Source organism: Elaeis guineensis, chromosome 7 (assembly GCF_000442705.2).
Source record: "Elaeis guineensis isolate ETL-2024a chromosome 7, EG11, whole genome shotgun sequence".
NCBI classification, from domain to species: Eukaryota; Viridiplantae; Streptophyta; class Magnoliopsida; order Arecales; family Arecaceae; genus Elaeis; species Elaeis guineensis.
This window is the reverse complement of record NC_025999.2, coordinates 38,509,551-38,531,005: the sequence shown is the minus strand read 5'-3', so window position 1 is coordinate 38,531,005 and position 21,455 is coordinate 38,509,551. Positions and strand designations below refer to the sequence as shown.

The 21,455-nt window shown below is 40.5% G+C and overlaps 1 protein-coding gene across 1 annotated transcript in view; it reads left to right on the top strand.

Annotated features, from left to right (window-relative positions):
* Positions 1 to 7,740, top strand: part of LOC105036351 (chloroplastic import inner membrane translocase subunit HP30-2) — a 64,185-nt gene extending 56,445 nt beyond the window's left edge. Inside the window, exons 3-6 of the mRNA XM_073260906.1 lie at positions 6,147 to 6,273; positions 7,152 to 7,300; positions 7,384 to 7,446; positions 7,545 to 7,740. Of these exons, the coding sequence (XP_073117007.1) occupies positions 6,147 to 6,273; positions 7,152 to 7,300; positions 7,384 to 7,446; positions 7,545 to 7,575 (370 nt within the window). The 3' untranslated portion in view covers positions 7,576 to 7,740. The remainder of the gene's footprint in view (positions 1 to 6,146; positions 6,274 to 7,151; positions 7,301 to 7,383; positions 7,447 to 7,544) is intronic.
* The last annotated feature ends 13,715 nt before the right edge of the window (positions 7,741 to 21,455 follow it).

Sequence of the window (21,455 nt, the reverse complement as noted above, 5' to 3'; positions counted from 1 at the left end):
AGGGAGATCGGCAGCAGCTTCGGAAGGTCTGGCTTCATCATCGGATGCTTCATCCAGGAAGCTGAGGTCGAGTTCGAGAAACTTTCCGACCACCTTCTCCTGGCAAAGCTTGAAGCCTTTGATAAAGGCGGCCTGGCCGAACTTGATATTCAGATCCCTCATTTCGGAGGAGATCTTGAACTCCTCCACTGCTTGGGCCCTTGCCTCCGAGACTAGGGTCGGGATCTGCTTCTTCAGCTTGGAGACTTCGGCCTCGGTCTCTGCCTTCCTTCTTTCCTCCAAAGCAGCCTTCAGATCCATCGAAGTTTGTTCCTCCTTCTGGAGCGCCTCTTGGAGACTCGCGACTTCGGCGACCTTCTCCTTAAGACGGGCAGCCTCGGCCTGGCGACCTTCCTCCGCCTGGACTGCTTCCTTCTTTGCATTGTTCATTGCCTCGATGTTGGCGATGAGCTGGTGTTCAATCTGCAAGAGCGGCCAGAAAGTCAATATGAAAGCTAAGGAATGAACTAAGTGAAGAAGCGAAAGGAAGAAAAAAGTAAATTGACCTACCTCAAGAAAGGACCCCAGAGAGTCCCAAACCTGCTGTTCAGGATCCGCATGGCCGATCCTGTGGACGATCTTGGGCAAAACGCACCTGTCGACCAACTTTTTTATTAAATCCCTATTGTTGAAGGGATTCTCCTCTGGATCCTCTTCGGAGCCGTTGGACCTTTCAATGGCAGTCCTGCTGCTGCTGATCTTGCGGACCACCGTCTTCTTCTTTCTCTTCCTTTCGGCCCCCGGCACCTCCTCGGGACGAGACTCTGGAGCGGGAACCTCGGCCGGAGGGCTTCTTGAAGAAGCTCGGGGGATTGCAGGCTCGACGTTGGAGGGGGCATCCACGGCAATGGCTGCTTGGGCAAGCACGGTCGAGCTTGTCTTTTCTACCCTTGTCTTCTTCGCCGACCCAGAAGTTACGGCGCCTTTCCTCTTGTGGGTCTTGAGACCCTTGGCTAGTATCCGAGCTGCGTCAGCGTCCATATTTGCAATGAAAAAAGATCGGCATAGCTTAGAAATAGAATAAGAGAAAGAGGAAGCAGCGAATGACTTGAGGAAGAAAAAATACCGACAGGGTTGAGAGGGCTCAGGCCGACATTGAATAAAAGTTGCTCCTTCAGAAGGTCGGAGAGGAGAGGAGCTGGATAAGTCTTAAGTTTATTGGAGGCTTCATGGTCGTCTTTTCCCAGGCTAGAAGTCCGGCGGACGGAGTCCCTCAAGGAGCCCCACGGGGGCAACCCCAGCATCAGGGTCGGGCATCGGACGTAGAAGTATCTCTCCCAGTTGTGGATAGAAGAGGGGGCATCTTTCAGCAATCCCTTTCTACCGAACTGGGGGGAGAAGTACCACCAGTCCTTTGCCGAGAGGTGACGCTTAAAGGTATAAAAGTTTCTAAACAAGGAAAGAGTTGGCCGGACTTCAGCTAAATGACAGAGGGAAAGAAATCCTATCAGAAACTTAAAGGAGTTCGGCGCTACAGAAACTAGAGAAATATTTAAAAAGCGAAAAAGAGCAACAACAAAAGGTGGGAGTGGAAGTCGAAGCCTGGTGCGGAAGGCTTCCTGGTATAAGCAAAAGTGGCCAGGGGGAGGGGTGCTAGCCCGATCAGTTGGCTCGGGAAGCTCAAGCTCATATTCCGAAGGAACTCCGTACTGAATCCTAATCAGCGAGAGTTCGTCCGAGGTCAAAGAGTTGGGAATGGTGTCTGGTACAAAAACCGGATGAGGTTCGATCCTAAGTGCGGGTTCATCTATAGTACTAGGATTTTGGGGGGCTGGAGCTGACGAACTTCTAGAACTACTAGAGGAGGAAGTGTTGGAGGACATTTTAAATTAAATGAAAATCCCAAAATAATCTCAGAAAAATTGGAAAAAATAGGAAACAAGGCGCTCGCGAAGAAACTGAACAGGCGGAATGCAGAGGAGGAAAAACGGAAGAACAACAAGAAAAAGAAGGGTTCCAAAACTAACCTAGGTTGGTCCGTGAGGTGCAGGAGGGCAGCGAAGGCGATGGAGGTCGACCTGAAGGGCGCCTAAGACCGAGAGGGACGTTGGAAGAGGATGAAGCTCTCGAGGAAGAAGAGGGGACCGAAGAAAAATCTCAGACAAGGTGAAACCCCTGAAGGAGGGGGACGGGTTTAAATAGACCTCAGGGTCTGGCGCAATAATGATTGCAGATCTCCTTTGGCCGACCTACAACTATCGCGTGTCCCACTCGTCGTGGCAGACGACTGACGACTGACAGAATCATTATTGCGCCATACCTGGGGCGACGTTCCAGTGGGAATTCCAAAAAAATATTTTCGGATCGCCTCGATTTGAAAAAATCCCAGCACTGGCGCGCCAAACGCCAAGATATCTGGAAACAATCGAGTACGAAAATCAAGGGGGGCAACTTTGGCTGTGAAAATTTTTCTGTACTTCATTCGAAATCCGAACTCAGAAGTAGGGGGACTGGTATTGGGTATAAAATAACTCCAGCCGAAGTTCGTAAGAGGCCAACTTTCTCAGGACTCTTCCGGCTTCCGACCTTGTGCGGCGTCTTTCTGAACTCCCCCGGCCGTCCGAGCTTCCACAGTACTATCCGGACTCCTCCAGTAGTCGACCTTCCACAGTGTCTTCCAGATTTCTCCAACGGACGAACTCCTATCGTACCTTCCGGACTTCTTCGATAATGAGCTCCTTCAGTCGTCTATCGGACTGCTCCAAATGCTCTCTGGGTTTCACTATCAGCCGATTTTCTATAGTGATCGACTACTCTCCGAATCTCTTCCAGACTTCCTCCTGGCACGATCGACTTTACTCCGAGCTTCTTTCGGACTTTGTCAATATCCGGGCTTCTCTAGCAGCAGGACTTCTACAGTAATCAGACTCTATCCAAGTTTCTACAGTGGTCGACTGCCTTTCAAATTTTATTCGAGCTTCTACAGTAAGCGAATTCTATCCGAACTTCTATTGCAAGCGGACTTCAGCCGAGCTTCTACAATAAGCGATCTCCATCCGGGCTTCCACGGTAACCGGTCTCCATCCGAGCTTCTACAGTAAGCGGCCTCCTTCCGGACTCTTACAAGAATCAGACTCCGTCCGAACTTTTACAACAGAATTGGATTCCAGACGAACTTCTACAACGGACAGGCTCCAGCAGTCTGATTTCTACAGTGACCGACTGTCTCCGGTGTCTTCCTTACCTCTCCAGCCATTAACCTTCAACAGCGCCAATTGGACTTCAACAGTGCCAACCAGACCCCTCCAACGGACAAATTTCCTCCGGACCCCTCCAACGGTCGACCTTCCACAGTGTCCTCCAGACTCCTCCAGTGGACGAACTTCCACAACGCCTTCCGGATTCTTCTATCGGTCAACCTTCTATAGCGCCTTCCGAATTTCGCTATCGGTCGACCTTCTATCGAATTTCTCATGCAACCGAACTTCTTTAGCGGACAGTCTTCAGACGAGCTTCTACATCAGACAAATTTCAGATGGACTTCTCTAGCAATCGGACTCCAGCCGGATTTCTCCAACAAAAAATTTCCGTCCGGACTTCTATAGCAGATGACTTCTGTCTGCAGCATCAACGCCTAAGGCACCCAACAATAGTCCGTCAGCAACCTCGAAAACATCCGAGCTTCTCTCAGATTGCTGAGACAGAGAGCTATTCTACTCTACCAGACGTCCCAACCGAGCTTGAGCCGTCCGACCCGAACTCCCCGGCAAGTCGCGACAACGGACACCACTCCACTCTCTGAAACAAACTCCATGTGGCCCCACCACTCTCTGGCAAGTCGCGACAACGGACACCACTATGCGTAACAAACTCCACGTGGCCCCACCACTCTTCAGCAAGTCGCGACAACGGACACCACTAATTTCTATAACAAACTCCACGTGGCCCTGAACGACCCACTACCAGGCAGTTACGGACGTCGCTGTCAATCGATTACGTTCTCCTATCTATAAAAGAGACCCCCTAGATACGTTCTCCTGGAGGCTATAAGCATTATCTTTAAACTCTGCTAAAATCTCATTCGAGTGCTCCATTTTTGTTGAAGCAGAGTACTGACTTGAGCGTCGGAGGGTCTTGCCGGAGTACCCCCAACTCCGATTTAGACTTTCCTTGCAGGTCCCGGCGGCGGCCGTGATCCCCTCGACTTCAGCTTCTCCGGCATCGGCGGAATTTTACACCAACAAGATTATAATATATTTATATTATAACAATATAATATGATTATAATATAATCATATAATAAAATATAATATAATGCAATATGGTATAATATATTATATTATACTATGATAATAATAATTATATTGTAATATAATAATTATATTATAATAGTGTAATATTATGATTGTAATAATATGTCATAATATGCTTATAATATAATATAATGTACACAATATATTATTTATTATATTATATTATATCATATTTATAGTGCAATAATATGATATGATATGGTATAAGATAGGAGATTTGTTGTGGGCATTTTGGTCAGTAAACTATTTTATTAAAACCAAAATAGCTTTCTGATATTGGTTAGAAAGTATTTTTGGGGAGACATTGTAAAATGGAGCTTTTTGCAAACAGATTTTTTTAGTTTTCTAACAAAGCTAAAACAACTTCCCAATTTTTTACCAAACAAACACTATATCATTCAAAAATATTTTTGGAGGGCTAGAAAGTGCTTTGTGGCTCACCAAAAGCTTTGCCAACCTGAGCCTAAGTAATCAAGCTAGTGGTATGCTGTGACAAAGAACCTTCAACCTTTAGGATGGCTAGCACTTCAATAGGAAAGATAGGAATTTTTTATCATGCTAGTAGAGACTGTGGTTGGTAAATCTAATGAAAATCAAGAAACAAGAGGAGCATATGACTGTGACAAAGAACCTTCAACCTTTAGGATGGCTAGCACTTCAATAGGAAAAATAGAAATTTTTTATCATGCTAGCGGAGACTGTGGCTGGTAAATCTAATGAAAATCACCTGTATAATCCCTAATTCCATGCAGAAAGCATTCTCAAGTATAAAAAGAAGGAAACAGAGGCTCTAACTTTCTTTTGACTATGGATTTCATGATTTCTTGAATCAAAATTCTATATTGCAGCTAGAATTCCAAGTTTGATTAGTTAAAATTGTTGTTATAGTCAAAAAGGACAAACAAGCAAACAAATTTAATCTATTGGTTTGTCCATTCATTTGAAACTCATGGTGAAAAACAGATAAACGAGCTGGGTGGAGAAATGGGACCTTTCTCGTAGTATCATTGTTTGATTGAAGTCTGCAAGGATAAAATAGCTTTACTTTAGTTGAGTTTGGAAATCTTGTTGTTTGACTGTTGAGTGGGTAGCATGAGTCTGATTATTTCAAAGGTATTGCATGATTCAGAACATATGCCATATAAATATATAACATGGCTGTATGACTATATTAGATTTTACTACAGTATGAAGTTGATAAAAATTAACTATAGAAGTTGGTAAATGAAGATAAAGAAATAATGAATATTATATAGTGAAAGTTAAATCCATTCTCCAAGTTTATGGTGTTCTAATTCATCTAGGTGTCAAATTTGCTTCTTAAACTTGCTTCTCTTTTGGAATCAGTATTCATAAGTACTCAAACAAAATGTGCACACGTCACTCCAGAATGGTTTCAGACCCGCTACATCTCCCAATTCCAGTGCTGAGATTTCTTACTATTTACTATAGTACCAATATCATCGAATGACTTAGTAAAGTCTATCTAAAACTTTTGCTACTCATTGCATCTGATTATTTTTTATGCTTTAAAAAATCTATATGACAAATATCGTCCAAACTCAGCTTTTAAATAGTTATTATTCAATAAGACCAATACTATTTTATGAAAAAATATGTTAGTTTATAGCTTAAAGAAAATTTTAAAGATGGCCAGTTTCTCAATATATGTTTATGTACTCAAATCTCCCATGTCATTGGTCTTGCTTGAAGTAAGAATCAACAAGGATGGTTGAATTTTGTAGAAAAGTAAGAGCAGTTTTTGTTGTGATTGCAATATTATGCAGTTTTGATAATGAAAATGTTTCAACTGATTGTTAATTTGCTTAATTTGTGTTAATGTGATTGTTGCAGCATGGTGGCAGCTTTTGGTTCTGGGGCAATGTTTTCATTGGTCAGTGGCATGGGAGGCCCAAACCAAGGTGCTAATGTGATCACATCAGGGTTATTCTTTGCACTTGTTCAAGGTGGCCTTTTTAAGGTATGCGAGCAAATGCATCTTTAGTTGTATGACTGTTTATTAGGATGATCTGCTAAGTCTTTAGTACTTAGTCTCATACTGGTGCAAATAAGATCTAGGTCATCTATGGGGACCACCAATTTGGAGAATCCATTTATCATAAGGTTGCTCATGGTGCCTTCATTGAGAAGAGACTGATCTGCAGATTGTGAATTAAGTTGCATGTTTTCAAAATTGGATGTTGGTTAGGTATAAACTCAGCAGATTTGATTTGGCATTTGGCTACAAAGGTCCTAGAAGTACCTTATCCTAAGTAACTATCAAGTAGGGTTGAGTATGGGTCAGGTCAGCCCATACCCGTACCCACCCCTCAAGTAAAAACCCAATATCCATATCTGCCTCGTAGCTACCTCGGGTCGGGTTGGATGGGTCAAGTAGAGATGCGGGTTGGGTTGGGTCGGGTATATAAGAGGGATTGGTCGGGTCAAGTTCGATACATGTAACCAATATAAAATTATTATAATTTTGAAAGGGGAATATATATTAAGGTTATATTGGGTCGGATTCGGATCAAAGTATACCATTATCCGTACCCGATCTGAACCTGCTCCAAATATTTTTTTGTAAAACTCATATCCACTCCGGTTTCCAATCGGATTGGATCAGGTATCTAACAGATTGGCTAAAATTGCCATCCTACTATCAAGCATTCTAGCTTATGCTGGCTTCTTAGCAATTAAGTGAACATGTTTGTGCTTTATGCACACTGACAATAACGATATCTATAGTAGACTTCTGCTACTTTTTAGTGCAAGGTTTTGGCAGAGTTGATTAAATGAAAGCCCCCTCCCCCTCCCCCACCTTCCCCTCATATCCTTCAGTTTTTGTTGGAATTCCAGCTGGGCCAGAAATTCTCGCAGCCACCAGCGGATGACATGTATTATTCCCAAGCTAGAAGCATGCTGAGAAGCCTTGGCCTTCAGAATTATGAGAAGAACTTCAAGAAAGGCCTTCTCACAGATAGCACCTTGCCTCTTCTTACGGATAGGCAAGTAGATATTCCAGCTCTCTTTATGTTATTATATCATGAAATAGTCATGCTGCTCTCAGATATTTTTGTCTGTGTTCCAGTGCTCTTAGAGATGTCAATATCCCTCCCGGACCTAGGCTTCTCATTCTTGATCACATCCAAAGGTTCGGTGCCAAATGTCTGTTGGTGGGCTTCAAATTTTCTTGACATTTTTATGATTCCTCTGACCATTCAACTCTCGATGCTTTTTATTCCTGTGCAGAGACCCTGAATTGAGGAAAGGAAGGCGGTGAAGCTGTCCATGGATGTATTCATCCTTTCCAACTTCAGTTTCTTCAGAGAAATCATAGCTGCTCTACATTGTCGATGACTGCTCTAGATGAACCTATTTGCATTTCTTCTAGTCATTTTCAGATTGCCACTTTGAGATCAATAGTAAACATCAAAGTTTTATCTTAGTTCATCCCATTTCACAATCAGCATTATTTTTTAAAATTTGATACGTTATAGTGTGAACATGGAGGCTAGAAAGCTTCTTTTTAGGACTACACCTATACCATGCAAATTCTTAAAGTCTTTTACCGTATTAATACAATTTAAAATTTTTTTAATCAATTTAATACAGATTTTAACTTTTTTATCGGAGTAATGCAAAACAAAAAAAATGTTATTTGGAATGGTATTTTTTACAGATAAAATGTCATTCTAAATAGTATTTTTTTGGTCCAGTCAGCTCAATTCACCGGCCTACGGAGATCCTAAAAAAAAAAGTCATAAGAAAAATGTCATTCTGAATGGCGTTTCTAAAAATGTCATTCTGAATGGTGTTTTTAAAAATGTCATTCACAATGATGTTTATACTGTTTCTATAAAAAAAAAAATTCTTCTCTTTCCACGTCGTCGTCTCTTTTTTCGATGATGTTTCATGCCGCCTCTGACGATGTCCCATCCTCATTCCCTTTCAATAAGCTGCTACCCCTTTTCCCTCTTCCTTCTCTCTTCCTTTTCCCCTCTTCCTCTTCCTCTGATGCGCGATGCCCCCTCTACCCATTCAGCACCCCCTCACCCCTCGTCGACTGCCCCCTCCCATCCGACATCTACTCGTCGGCTGCCCCCTCTTTTTTAAGGATGGCGAAATCGATCCGATTTGATGGGTGTGCATCGTATCCAAATTCGATCAAATCTGAAAAATAGGGTTCGACTGGGTTTGGGTTCGGATTTGGATAAAATTTGAAAACTGTAGCACGAGTATGGGAAGGGTATGTATGGGTAGTGCTGTTTTCTATCCGAATCCGACCTGAACCTATGAATATAGGTAATATTCGAATCTATATTCGAATCTATATCCGAATATATATGTTTATAATTCTGTTTTGATAATTCTATTTTGGTTGATAATATGCATAAAATTATTTTGACGGTTTATATGTTTAATGTTGAATTGTAATTTTATTTCTATGTTTGATTTCTATAAATTTAGATTTATAAATTATATTTTATATTGAATTGATAATTTTATTTTGATTGATAATATGTATAAAATTATTTTGGTTGTTTATTGTTTTAGGTGTGGGATGGATATGGGGCGGGTATAGGTTAGATATAGGAAAATAAGTTATCCATAGGTATCTCCGAATCCATTGGGTATGGTGATGGGTATCTCTTTTCTTATCCGATTGGATATCGGGTAGAATTTGGGTATAGGATATTAAGTTCAGATTTGGAGATGGGTAATACATTATCTGACTCAAACCCTATCTGTTGCCATCCCTACTCCTCCCCCCATCCGACAAACCCCCCTGCCCCCTACTCACCCCTCGCCAGCTACCCACTCATCCCCCACCGGCTGCCCCCTCCTCCCCTCATCTAACACCCCCCTCCCCCCCGCTGCCCGCTAGTTGCCCCTCCCTCCCCCCCCCCCCGTCGGCCCTCTCTTCTCTCTCCCTCTAACCAGTTGGCCACCTGTCCAACGCCCCCTCCTCCTCCCATCCAACGGCCCCCCTGCCTCTCTTCTATCTCTCTCCCTTCCTCCTTTTTCTCCCCCGACCCCACACCCCCCCCCCCGTCGGTCCTCTCCTCTCTCTCTCTCTTTATTCGATCGATCGGTTGCTTGACGCCCCCTCCCCCCATACGACCCCCCCATCGATTGCCCCCTCTTCACCATTTTTTTTTTACTAATATATTCGTTAATTTAATGTATCTGTTAATGTGTTAATATTATTTGTTATATTATTGAAAATGGATCTGAATCTGATTTTTTCTAAAATCATCGGGCCTAAGTTCGATCCGTAGTCCGAAAAAAATTTTCGGACGGAGCTTGATTAGGGATAGTGCTCGATCCAACTCGATTTATTGCAATGTTACTCGATACTGTGGTTGACAGTTAATTTAAAAAATTTAAATATATTATATTGCATAGAATCGTAGATCTGTCTCTTGATTAATGTACATATTCTATGATATCCGTATATTTATATATTTTTGTACAGATGGAAGAATTATGTATATTGGTCAATTAACTGTTCAGTTTGGATAGTTTGAAAATTATAATTAATTTTATAGATAATTACAGTAATTAAATGATGCACAGAGGATTCGAAAGAAATTTCAAACAGTATTTTTCTTTAGTTATCCTTATACATCTTCAGCCATGTGGGGAGAATTAAGAAAAAATGCTATCAAAATTTCTCTCGAATCTTATTGTGTATCGTTTGATTATTATAATTATCTATAAAATTAATGCAATTTGGATAGGACCTATCTTTATCTATTAGTTGATGATAGTATGTATTTATTATGTAAATCATTTTATTAAAATAATTATTAATATTAAATATTTTAATTTTAATATTGTCAGAATTTTTTGAAAAAATGATCAATGTTCGGGTTCATCTACTATTGTATTATGATGGCACAATAAAAAATGATGAAGATGGCGTGCAGTACACTTAGCTTGCAAGCTGGATGGTTAGACGGTCTTCATCATTATTATGTCAAAAATTATTGGACCATCTATACAGTGGTATTCCTATAGACAGAAAAAAATATGAAATCAAATTGAGATGGAGATCTTCTAATTTATTGGGACAGTTAATGCAGAGCAAGTATATCTTAGTTTCAATTGATGATGATAAAAATATTCAAGAAATGTTGATATTTTTTTAAAAATTTTTAGAATATCGATATATTGAATTATATATTAAAAAGAAAGATGTACTCTTTATTGAAAATACTACTCAAATGATGGTATCGAGGTTTGGATACTTTAGTAGGCTTTTAACCCAAGAGGACAATACTCTTGGACATTCTTCATCTTTCGTAAGTCCAATGGTGCGAACCATTGGTATTGATGCCATGTTTGTAAAACAGCATTTTAATACTATTGGCCTTAGTTGTCTAATTATTTAAAGTCCTATAGTGACTTCTCCTATGGTGATTCCTCCTATGCTGGAAGTAGCAGTAAGTATGGGATACGATACTCAAATGGAGGATGATGATTGGATTAGTACTGGAATAAATTCTGATAATCGAGGTTTTGAATTAGATGAGAATGAGGCTGATAAAGAATAGCTTGATGAGGATAGCAACAATGATGAAGATGAAGATGGTGATGAAGATAATCAGCCTGATATTGTAGGAGAACTTGAACCTCGTTTGCATGAAGATGATAATGTAGGAGAAATTGAACCTCATTTGCACGAACATCTATAATTTTTAGCAACTTAAATTTAGATCTTGATGGTGGTGTTAGTGCTGGTTGAAGACTGAACTCTGACTCTCAATTTTGAAATTTCTCAATGATTGAATTTTCTATAGGTCTGATATTTCAGAGTAAAGATGAGCTAAAGAGAGCTGTTGATCTTTATCACATTCACAAGCATCGGATATACAATGTAGTTCAGTCATATTCAAAGTTGTGGTCCATACAATGTGCATCATCATATACTGAACAAGAATGTAAATGGAGGCTTCATGCTGTAATTTTGAAAAAACATGGATATTTTTAGATTACAAGATATGAAGGTTCTCATACTTGTTTGCTTATAGGATTGAGTCAAGATCACAAGCATGTCAGTAGAAGGATGATTGGCACGCTAGTCTGATATTTGGTTGAGAAAGATTCAGGTGTTAAAGTTGAAGCTATTGTGGCAGTCATTAATGAGCAATTTCAATACACAGTGTCATAGAGAAAAATATGGTATGAAAAATAGAAAGTATTGGTTGATATTTATGGAGAATGGGAGTCGTCTTATGCAAAATTATCCTATTATATGGTTGCACTCCAAAATACAAACCCCGGCACAGTTGTTTCATGGGATTTTTTTCTAACTGAAAATTTCAATATGCGAATTTTAAATTATATTTTCTGAGCTTTCCAACCATCTATCCAGGGTTGGAGGCACTGCCGTCCTATGATCAACATTGATGGACATGATATATGTACTGCTAGGGTGTCACTTATTTATTTTGATATGGTGGAGTGGCACCTTTCAGATCGTGTGCTACGACAGTTTAGTCGGATTCAGGGCATCCCAGAGTAGTTTGATACCAGTCAGTGACTTCATCGTATTAATCGATGAGGGAGAGCTCATATTGTTAGATGTGTGCCCTAGATGTCAGATCGACTAACACATTCATGTACATATCTAAGGGTAAAATTGTAATTTTGACTATAAATGAATAAAAGGGTTATTCTTCTATCACATTGTGTACATTGTGTCTGTGATACATCCTTTGAGTTAGTGGGAATGTTAATTCATATTTTGAAGAGTTAAAAATTTAAGGCATGAATTTACATAACTAACTCATAAACTGCTCCTGACCATAGGATCATCACGAGGATGGTGATCGATCCGGAAGGTTGGTGTACGATCGCTTCCTTAGGGTAGATGAGTCTTGAGTCTACGGTGTGGAGACACCGGAGCGAGAGTATAGGTATTCATTGAGAACGAGAGTACTGAGTGTGACCACCTCGAGCAGTCATAAGAAAATCTACCTTCTCGTCGATGACTAGCTCGATGCTGCAGTTATGTGTCTAGTTCTTTGACCTGAGGTGCATCGTCAGTTCACCTTGAGTGTGTTATAGTTTGACTACACCATAACTCGGTCTCCTAGCCATCCAGAACCCTGAGGTGTATGTTGGCTGTAGCATATTCATTGTAGGAACCAGATTGCATCAAGATGGGATCTATCAACCTCGGTAGATGAGAGGAGTAGTCCTATGGTGATCGAAAGATCGAGTCCTTAAGCCCATGGCCATGGTAGAGTGAAATAATGGAAAAGAGTTTTTCATTGGGATTTCACATCGGACTCGCATCGATCGATTGATTCATATGACTGATGTTGGGTTTGACGAGTTCACCTTAACCCTAATTCAGTCGGGACTCATAATAGAGGAACTCAATCACACAGGTAGCTGCACTGAGAGGTTCATCTTCAGTTCTGATGGGTTGCCACCATATACTGCTAGGTGTCACTGGTGGATTTTGGAAGTAATTAGAATGATTTTGATGATCGATCATTCTAATTGTCTGAATCAGAAGAGTTTCGATCCATCGAAAGGAGTTTCGATGATGTCGATGATGAGATCACGACATGTCTCATTACCATAAGAATTGAACCTAACTGGGTCACACAAACAAGGGTTAGGGTCTGGATGTTATCAATTGGGCCAGCCCAATTGATTTGAATAAGATCCAATTAGGTTCAAGGAAATCGTGCTAGTACTCGATTGAGCCTAACTTTCTCCTCGTGTAATCTTTTCTATCTCTACTGAGCCAAATGTGATCTGGCTCATCTAGAGAACCTTGGAAAGGTTTCTCTCAGTCTAAATGAAGCTTGTCCAACTCAAAAAAGGCTTGTCTTAATTCATGAGATGAATTTAAGACAACACCTGCTAATTTCTAGCACCTGCCAATTTCATTTTAGAACATCTGTCAAAAGTTGACATATGGGTCTTAAACTGAAGAGGACTTATTGGAGGATTTTTGTGGAGTGTCCACGTGCCTAAACCTAATCAAATTGGATGCCATAATCAGATTATGGCATGAGCCCAATTGGATTTAAGTGGGCGCCCCAAATGGATAAGAACCAAAGAGTTCTGATAAACTTGGACTCTTTGGCGCCACCTTATTTGAGCCTATCCATTGTTGGCGCCAACATAGGAGAGAGCATGGAATTTTTATCTGATGTGATCAGATGACATCACTCCACCAATCAAAATTTTTTCAGGATTTATTGGAATTTTTTGATTGGTCGAATGATGTGGCACTGCGCAGCATACAGGGTCTATATAAACCCTGCTGCACCTAGGGTTTCGGGGCAGAAATTATTTTGTGCAAAAAAAAACCTATTGGCTGCGCCCCCTCTCCTCTTCTCCACATCCTCCATGCTCTACTTTCTCCCCTCTTCACGTCCAAGAAGTTGGACGTTCATCTGGCATAGGTGCAAGGCGTGGTGACGCCTGGAACAGAAGGCTGCAGGACTTCTTCGACAGGCTGCTGCTCCAACTTCAGGAAGACTTTTGAAGATCTTCCTAATCAGATTTAGATCTGATTTTTGGAGTGTAGAATCATGAGGAGAAGACGTTTCAGATCCTACCTGAGTGGATACTGGTAGAGGCCAGGCGCTTGCGTGGCTACATCAGAACCTCAGGCAGTGCTGCGATCATCTACAGGGTAATTAGATTACCCTTGAGGTATGTCTATGTTTCTCATACTTTTAGATTTAATTTTAAAATTAAAATATCAGATAATAAAATTAGATCTAATAGACATTAGATCTGAAATAGCGTAGGATAAAAATTTAAAATTTATTCCGCCTCAGATTTGATGAAATCTGGAAGATCCTACACAGGAAAAAGGCGATTTTTCCTTCAAGTGGTATCAGAGCCAGGTTGTTGGTTCTATTTCAGATCTAATTTAGATCTGATTTTAATTTTAATTTATCTGATATTAAAGAATTTTAGATGTCATATCAGATGTGATAGGATCTGAAATTAAAATATTTAAAATTAAATCTAAGATGATCTAACATGTATGAGATGCATGACTAGACTAGGATTAGTTGAATCTATGAATAGTCTTAAGTTTTATATTTTAATGAGATTAAAATATGAATTAAATCTAATTTATTCTCTATTTTTCTAATATTATAAGTGTTATAATCAGATCAGAAAATAGAAAATAAAATTTTAATTTTTTCATAAAATTAATCTGTTACATGCCTAGACTAGTTATAGAACTGATCTAGTAACTTATCTAGAATAGATTTAATTTTGAATAGTTCAATTTAAATCTTATTTTTCAGATATTACATGTGATGTATCAGATCTGAAAGCATGTTAATTAGATTGATTTTTGATACATGAGATGTATGCAAAGCATGTATTAGTTAGATCTTAAATTGTATATGTGATATGTTAATTTAGATCTAACTAGTTTTGTAGTTAAATTTATATTTCTGATTAAGGTGTTCCTCATGGCCGTCCGATCATAAGAACGAAGTAGGATTTAAAGGCCCTCTCCTCTCATTCAATGGGGCATTCACATGACGTGTAGGGGTGCCGCGCGTTCATCCTTAATCAGAAATCAAAACTTACTTTTCTGCAAAATCCTAGATCCTGAAAGCCTAGAATTTATTATACATGCTTTGTTTATGAATCCAAACTTAATTAATGTATTAAGTTTATAAAATTAAATTAGGTCTAAAATTGTGAATTTCAGATCTAAGATATTTTCATAAAATTGGGTTCGGGCTTGGGTAGCTCAATTAGGTCTAGCGGTTGATCAAACCAAATCAAGAGTTGGTTAGGTGGGATCATGAAAGCTAATAATTGACCAGCCTAATAGGATTAAGTCTGGGTCAAGGTCGAATCACATTTAGATGTGACTCGATCATGTTAAGACCTAATTTGGCTCAGAGGTTAGAGTCTGGATTGTAGGCTAACCCAATTAGTTCTGGTTCGACAATTTGGTGTCTATGGTAAGTTTGGCAGATGCGATCGATGGATTTTTAATTGGGAGCTACTCGACTCGAATGCATTCTTATCGAGTTAATGGCATATCCTTTCCACCGGTCTCACTTACCTGGCCATATGTGTCGACCCAGTTCTGATTTGAGGTGGCTAATAATTCGAGCTAACCAATACCACTAGGTTAGTCATAATTGTTATGACTATATCAAGTCAAGTTTAAAGAGACCTAAATCAAATCTTCCTAAAAAAATATTAAGTCTAGGTCTTCCACCATTGTGGATGTGTGGGCCCTTCCTGGGGTTGATTGTTCTCGGCTAGTTACAGTGGCTCAGTTGCATCGGGAAGACGCAACCATGTCCATTAGGCATTGGATGCTATGGATTAGAGGATGGGTTGGGCTCAATATTTCGGATACGGTGAGAGACCCAATCAGGAATCTAGTTCGTGCAAATGGTGGGTTTGGCTTAACTAAGGATTGGAGCAATATCCCGGATACGGTGAGCTTCATGAATTAGAGACCAAGTTTTGGGTGCACCATGATTAGAGAATCATTAGACAAGAGTTGTCCACTCATCAGTTGACCCATCACCAATAACTGTTAGGTGAGGTGATGAGCCAGTCGGTAAGACCGCACCACCCATTAGAAATCACTAATCACGGAGATTTTCACATCTCTACCAAGGGAGTGTAGGGATATGAGAAAATAGTGGGAGCCTAATTTGTTTAAAAATAAAAATCCTAAACAAATTGGTTGAGTCTGATTATAAAATCTAACTAGAAACTTTTGACTCTCTACAGGAAACAAGTCTGCCTCAAACCTCCTGACCAAAATTCTAGACACTCATAGACTGACTGGACCAAATTTTAAGGACTGGTTGAGAAACTACAGAATTATTTTGGATTCCAAAAAATTAACTCATGTCTTGGACCAGGACCCACCTGCCATGCCAGCACGTCCGACTGCTGAACAGAGAGCGTCTCTGAAAAAATGGACGGACGATGATAACAAAGCCAGGTACTACATGTTGGGTGCAATGTCTGATGACTTGCAGCATCAATATGAAAATATTTTGACTATCCGCCAAATGTTGGCTCACCTACAAGAGTTGTTTGGTGAACAGAGTCGCGCAGCCAAGTATCAAGTCTGTCAAAGACTTTTTAAGGCCAAGATGCGTGATGGGCAGTCAGTCCAAGATCATTGTTTGACAATGATCAAGGATCTTGAGGAGCTTGGTATCATCTTAGATAAAGATTTTCAGATTGATGTGATCCTTCAGTCCTTGTCCGATGCATATGGTCAGTTCATCATGAACTTTCATATGCATAAGATGCAATCTACCTTGGCCGAGTTAATGAATATGCTGGTTACGGCTGAGCTTTCAATGAAAAGTTCAAAAGGCTCAGTTCTTACTGTGGAGCGGACTTCTTCCAAGAGAAAGTCTTTTGGAAAGAAAAAAAAGTCTGTGAAGAAGTAGAAGGTGGATGGGAAGAAGAGGAAGCGAAACTGTCCTCAGTACCTGGCCACCCTGAAGAACAAGAAGGATGGTCCTTCTGGAGGTATGCTCATTATCGAATCTAACCTTACGGTTTCTTCTGCATCCAGTTGGATACTTGACTCTGGTTCTAGTGCTCATTTGTGCACTTCTATGCAGGATCTTGAGGAGAGTAGGAGGCTGAGGGATGGGGAGATGATCCTACGCATCGGAAACGGAGCAAGAGTTGCTGCCGTGGTCGTGGGAACCTACCCTCTGCGATTACCGTTAGGATTAGATTTAGTTTTAAGAGACTGTTATTATGTGCCTGCAGCAAGTAGAAATTTGATTTCTGTTTCATATTTAGCACAAGAAGGCTATGTGATTAGCTTTCATAAGGACTATTGTAACATTTTTTATGAAAATAATAAAGTTGCAAATGGTTTTGTTATTAATGGTCTCTATTAGTTACATGTTGATGTATCTGTTTTTAATATTGAGCAAAATGTGAATGTCATAGGAATTAAAAGGCCTAGAGATAGTCTAAATGATAAGTATCTATGGCACCTAAGGCTAGGTCATATAGCGGAAGACAGGGTTAACAAATTGGAGAAATTCGGGCTACTGAGTCCGTTGACTTCTGAGTCATATCCAGTTTGTGAATCATGCCTTCAAGGCAAAATGACCAAGCTCCTTTTTGTGGGACATGGGGAAAGGGCCACAGACCTACTTGCCCTAGTACATACGGATGTGTGCGGCCCATTTGATGTGCCGGCTAGAGGCAACTTTGTCTACTTCATTACCTTTATCGATGATATGTCTAGGTACGGGTATGTGTTTTTAATGAAACACAAGTTTGAAGCCTTTGAAAAGTTCAAAGAATTCAGACATGAGGTACAAAAACAAACAGGAAAGCCCATTAAGGTTCTTCGATCAGATCGAGGAGGTGAATACCTTAGTCGGAAATTTTTAGACTATCTTAAGGACAATGGCATAGTCTCACAATGGACTCCACCTGAAACGTCTCAACTCAACGAGATTTCAGAATGGAGAAACCGGACCCTATTAGATATGATCCGTTCCATGATGAGCTTCATGGACCTCCCTGATTTTCTTCGGGGACATTGTCTCATGACAACAATTTATGTATTGAATAGGATTTCCTCTAAAATCGTTCCTACCACACCGTATGAGATATGGCATGGTAAGAAGCTAAGTCTAAATCATCTCAGAATTTGGGGTTGTCCGGCTCATGTCAAGAGACAGCAGACAGACAAGTTAGAGTTCAGATCTTTTAAAGCTCGATTCATAGGATATCTTAAAGAGTTATTAGGATACTATTTTTATATTCCGGAAGACCACAATGTGATTACGAGTCGAAATACTATTTTTTTTGAAAAATAGTTTATTCAAAATGGTGGCATTGGAAGAATAATTAAGCTCAAGGAGAATGTCTCTCAAGAGCAACGAGCTAAAGAACCTGAGGAACCCAATCAATTAGAACTAGTCCTAACACAACCTCTTCCACCTCGTAGATCGACTAGGATTTTTCGTCCTCCTGAAAGGTACCTAGGTACCATACAAGAGGATGTAGAGGAAATGTTTCTCACAGAAAATGAGATTCATGGTGATGATCCCAAGACCTATGATGAGGCGATATCAGATATCGATTTCGAGAAATGATTAAAGACAATGAGATCAGAAATTGACTTGATGCACTCAAACCAAGTCTGAACCTTGGTAGATCACCTAAAGGTATTGTACCTATTGGGTGTAAATGGATCTTCAAGAGAAAGATAGATGCAGATAGAAATGTGGAGACATTCAAGGCTAGGCTCGTAGCAAAATATTATAGTCAGCGCGAAGGCATTGACTATCAGGATACCTTCTCGACCTAGCCATGCTAAAATCCATCCGCACATTGCTTGCTGTTGCAGCCTATTTCGATTATGAAATATGGCAGATGGACGTGAAAACAGCATTCTAAAATGGACATCTGGAGGAAGATATCTATATGGAACAGCCGCTTGGATTCACATCCAGTGATGTTGATCACAAGGTCTGCAAGCTGCAAAGATCCATTTATGGACTTAAGCAAGCATCTCGGAGTTGGAATACTCGTTTCAATGATGTGATCAAAATGTTTGGTTTCATCAAGAATGAGGAGGAACCATGTATGTTCAAAAAGGTCAGTGGGAGCGCAGTTGTCTTCCTCGTATTGTACGTGGATGACATCCTCCTAATTGGGAATGACATTCCCATGTTGACCTCAGTCAAAATATGATTGTCTAAGGAGTTCTCTATGAAAGATCTAGGAGAGGCATCCTTTATACTGGGTATTAAGGTCTATAGAGATAGACCAAATAGGATGCTGGGACTTTCACATAAGATGTACATAGAGGAGGTGCTAAAGAGGTTTAGCATGGAAAACTCCAAAAGAGATTTATTGCCTTTCAGACATGGCATTCATCTCTCCAAGAAGATGTGCCCTAGCACACTTGAGGAGATTGAACGCATGAGCAAGATCCCTTATGCTTCGGCAATAGGGTGCTTCATGTATGCCATGCTATGTACACGACCTGATATAGCCCATGCTGTGAGTGTCACAAGCAGATATCAGTCGAATCCAGGTGAAGAGCACTGGACTTCTGTGAAATGTATTCTTAAGTACTTGAGAAGGACTAAGGATATATTTCTAGTCTTTGGGAATGGAGAACTCCAGATTCAGGGATATACAGACTCAGACTTATGTCTGATAGAGATGATCGAAAGTCGACATCTGGGAGTCTGTTCATTTGTAATGGTGGTGCAGTTAGCTGGAAGAGTTCCAAGCAAACGGTGATTGCATATTTCACCATGGAGGCAGAGTACATTGCTGCATCGGAAGCTGTGAAGGACGCATTCTGATATAAGAAGTTTGCCGCAGAGCTTGGAGTGATGTCATCGGATGCCATCCCTCTTTACTGCGATAATAATGGCACCATAGCCCTAGCTAAGGAGTCAAGGTCTCATCAGAAGTCCAAGCACATCAAGCGGCGATTCCATCTAATCCGTGATTACCTCGAAAAGGGTTATATCGAGATCAAGAGAGTCGACTCCACAGACAATGTGGCAAACCCGCTGACTAAGCCATTGGGCCAACAGAAGATCGAAGCCCACCTTGAGAAGATGGGACTTAGATATGTAGCCAATTGGCATTAGGTCAAGTGGGAGTTTGTTAGATGTGTGCCCTAGATGCCAGATCGGCTGACACATTCATGTACATATCTAAGGGCAAAATTATAATTTTGACTATAAATGAATAAAAGGGTTATTCTTCTATCACATTGTGTACATTGTGTCTGTGATACATCCTTTGAGTTAGTGGGAATGTTAATTCATATTTTCAAGAGTTGAAAATTTAAGGCATAAATTTACATAACTAACTCATAAACTGCTCCTAACCATAGGATCATCACGAGGATGGTGATCGATCCGAAAGGTTGGTGTACGATCGCTTCCTTAGGGTAGATGAGTCTTGAGTCTACGGTGTGGAGACACCGGAGCGAGAGTACAGGTATTCGTTGAGAATGAGAGTACTGAGCGAGACCACCTCGAGCAGTCATAAGGAAATCTACCTTCTCGTCGATGACTAGCTCGATGCTGCAGTTGTGTGTCTAGTTCTTTGACCTGAGGTACATCGTCGGTTCACCTTGAGTGTGTTATAGTTTGATTACACCATAACTCGATCTCTTAGCCATCCGGAACCCTGAGGTGTATGTTGGCTGTAGCATATTCATTGTAGGAATCAGATCGCATCAAGATGGGATCTATCAACCTCGGTAGATGAGAGGAGTAGTCCTATGGTGATCGAAAGATCGAGTCCTTAAGCTCATGGCCATGGCAGAGTGAAATAATGGAAAAGAGTTTTCCATTGGGGTTTCACATCGGACTCGGATCGATCGATTGATTCATATGACTGATGTTGGGTTTGATGAGTTCACCTTAACCCTAATTCAGTCGGTACTCATGATAGAAGAACTCAATCACACAGGTAGCTGCATCGAGAGGTTCATCTTCAGTTCTGATGGGTTGCCACCATATACTGCTAGGTGTCACTGGTGGATTTTGGGAGCAATTAGAATGATTTTGATGATCGATCATTCTAATTGTCTGAATCAGAAGAGTTCTGATCCATCGAAAGGAGTTTCGATGATGTCGATGATGAGATCACGACATGTCTCATTACCATACAGAATTGAACCTAACTGGGTCACACAAACAAGGGTTAGGGTCTGGATGTCATTAATTGGGCTAGCCCAATTGATTTGGATAAGATCCAATTAGGTTCAAAAAAATCGTGCTAGCACTCGATGAGCCTAACTTTCTCTTCGTGTAATCTTTTCTGTTTTTACTGAGCCAAATGTGATCTGGCTCATCCAGAGAACCTTGGAAAGGTTTCTCTCAGTCTAAATGAAGCAAAGGTTTGTCTTAATTCATGAGATGAATTTAAGACAACACCTGCTAATTTCTAGCACCTGCCAATTTCATTTTAGGACATCTGTCAAAAGTTGACATATGGGTCTTAAACTGAAGAGAACTTATTAGAGAATTTTTATGGAGTGTCTATATGCCTAAACCTAATCAAATTGGGTGCCATAATCAGATTATGGCATGAGCCCAATTGGATTTAAGTGGGTGCCCCAAATGGATAAGAACCAAAGAGTCCTGATAAACTTGGACTCTT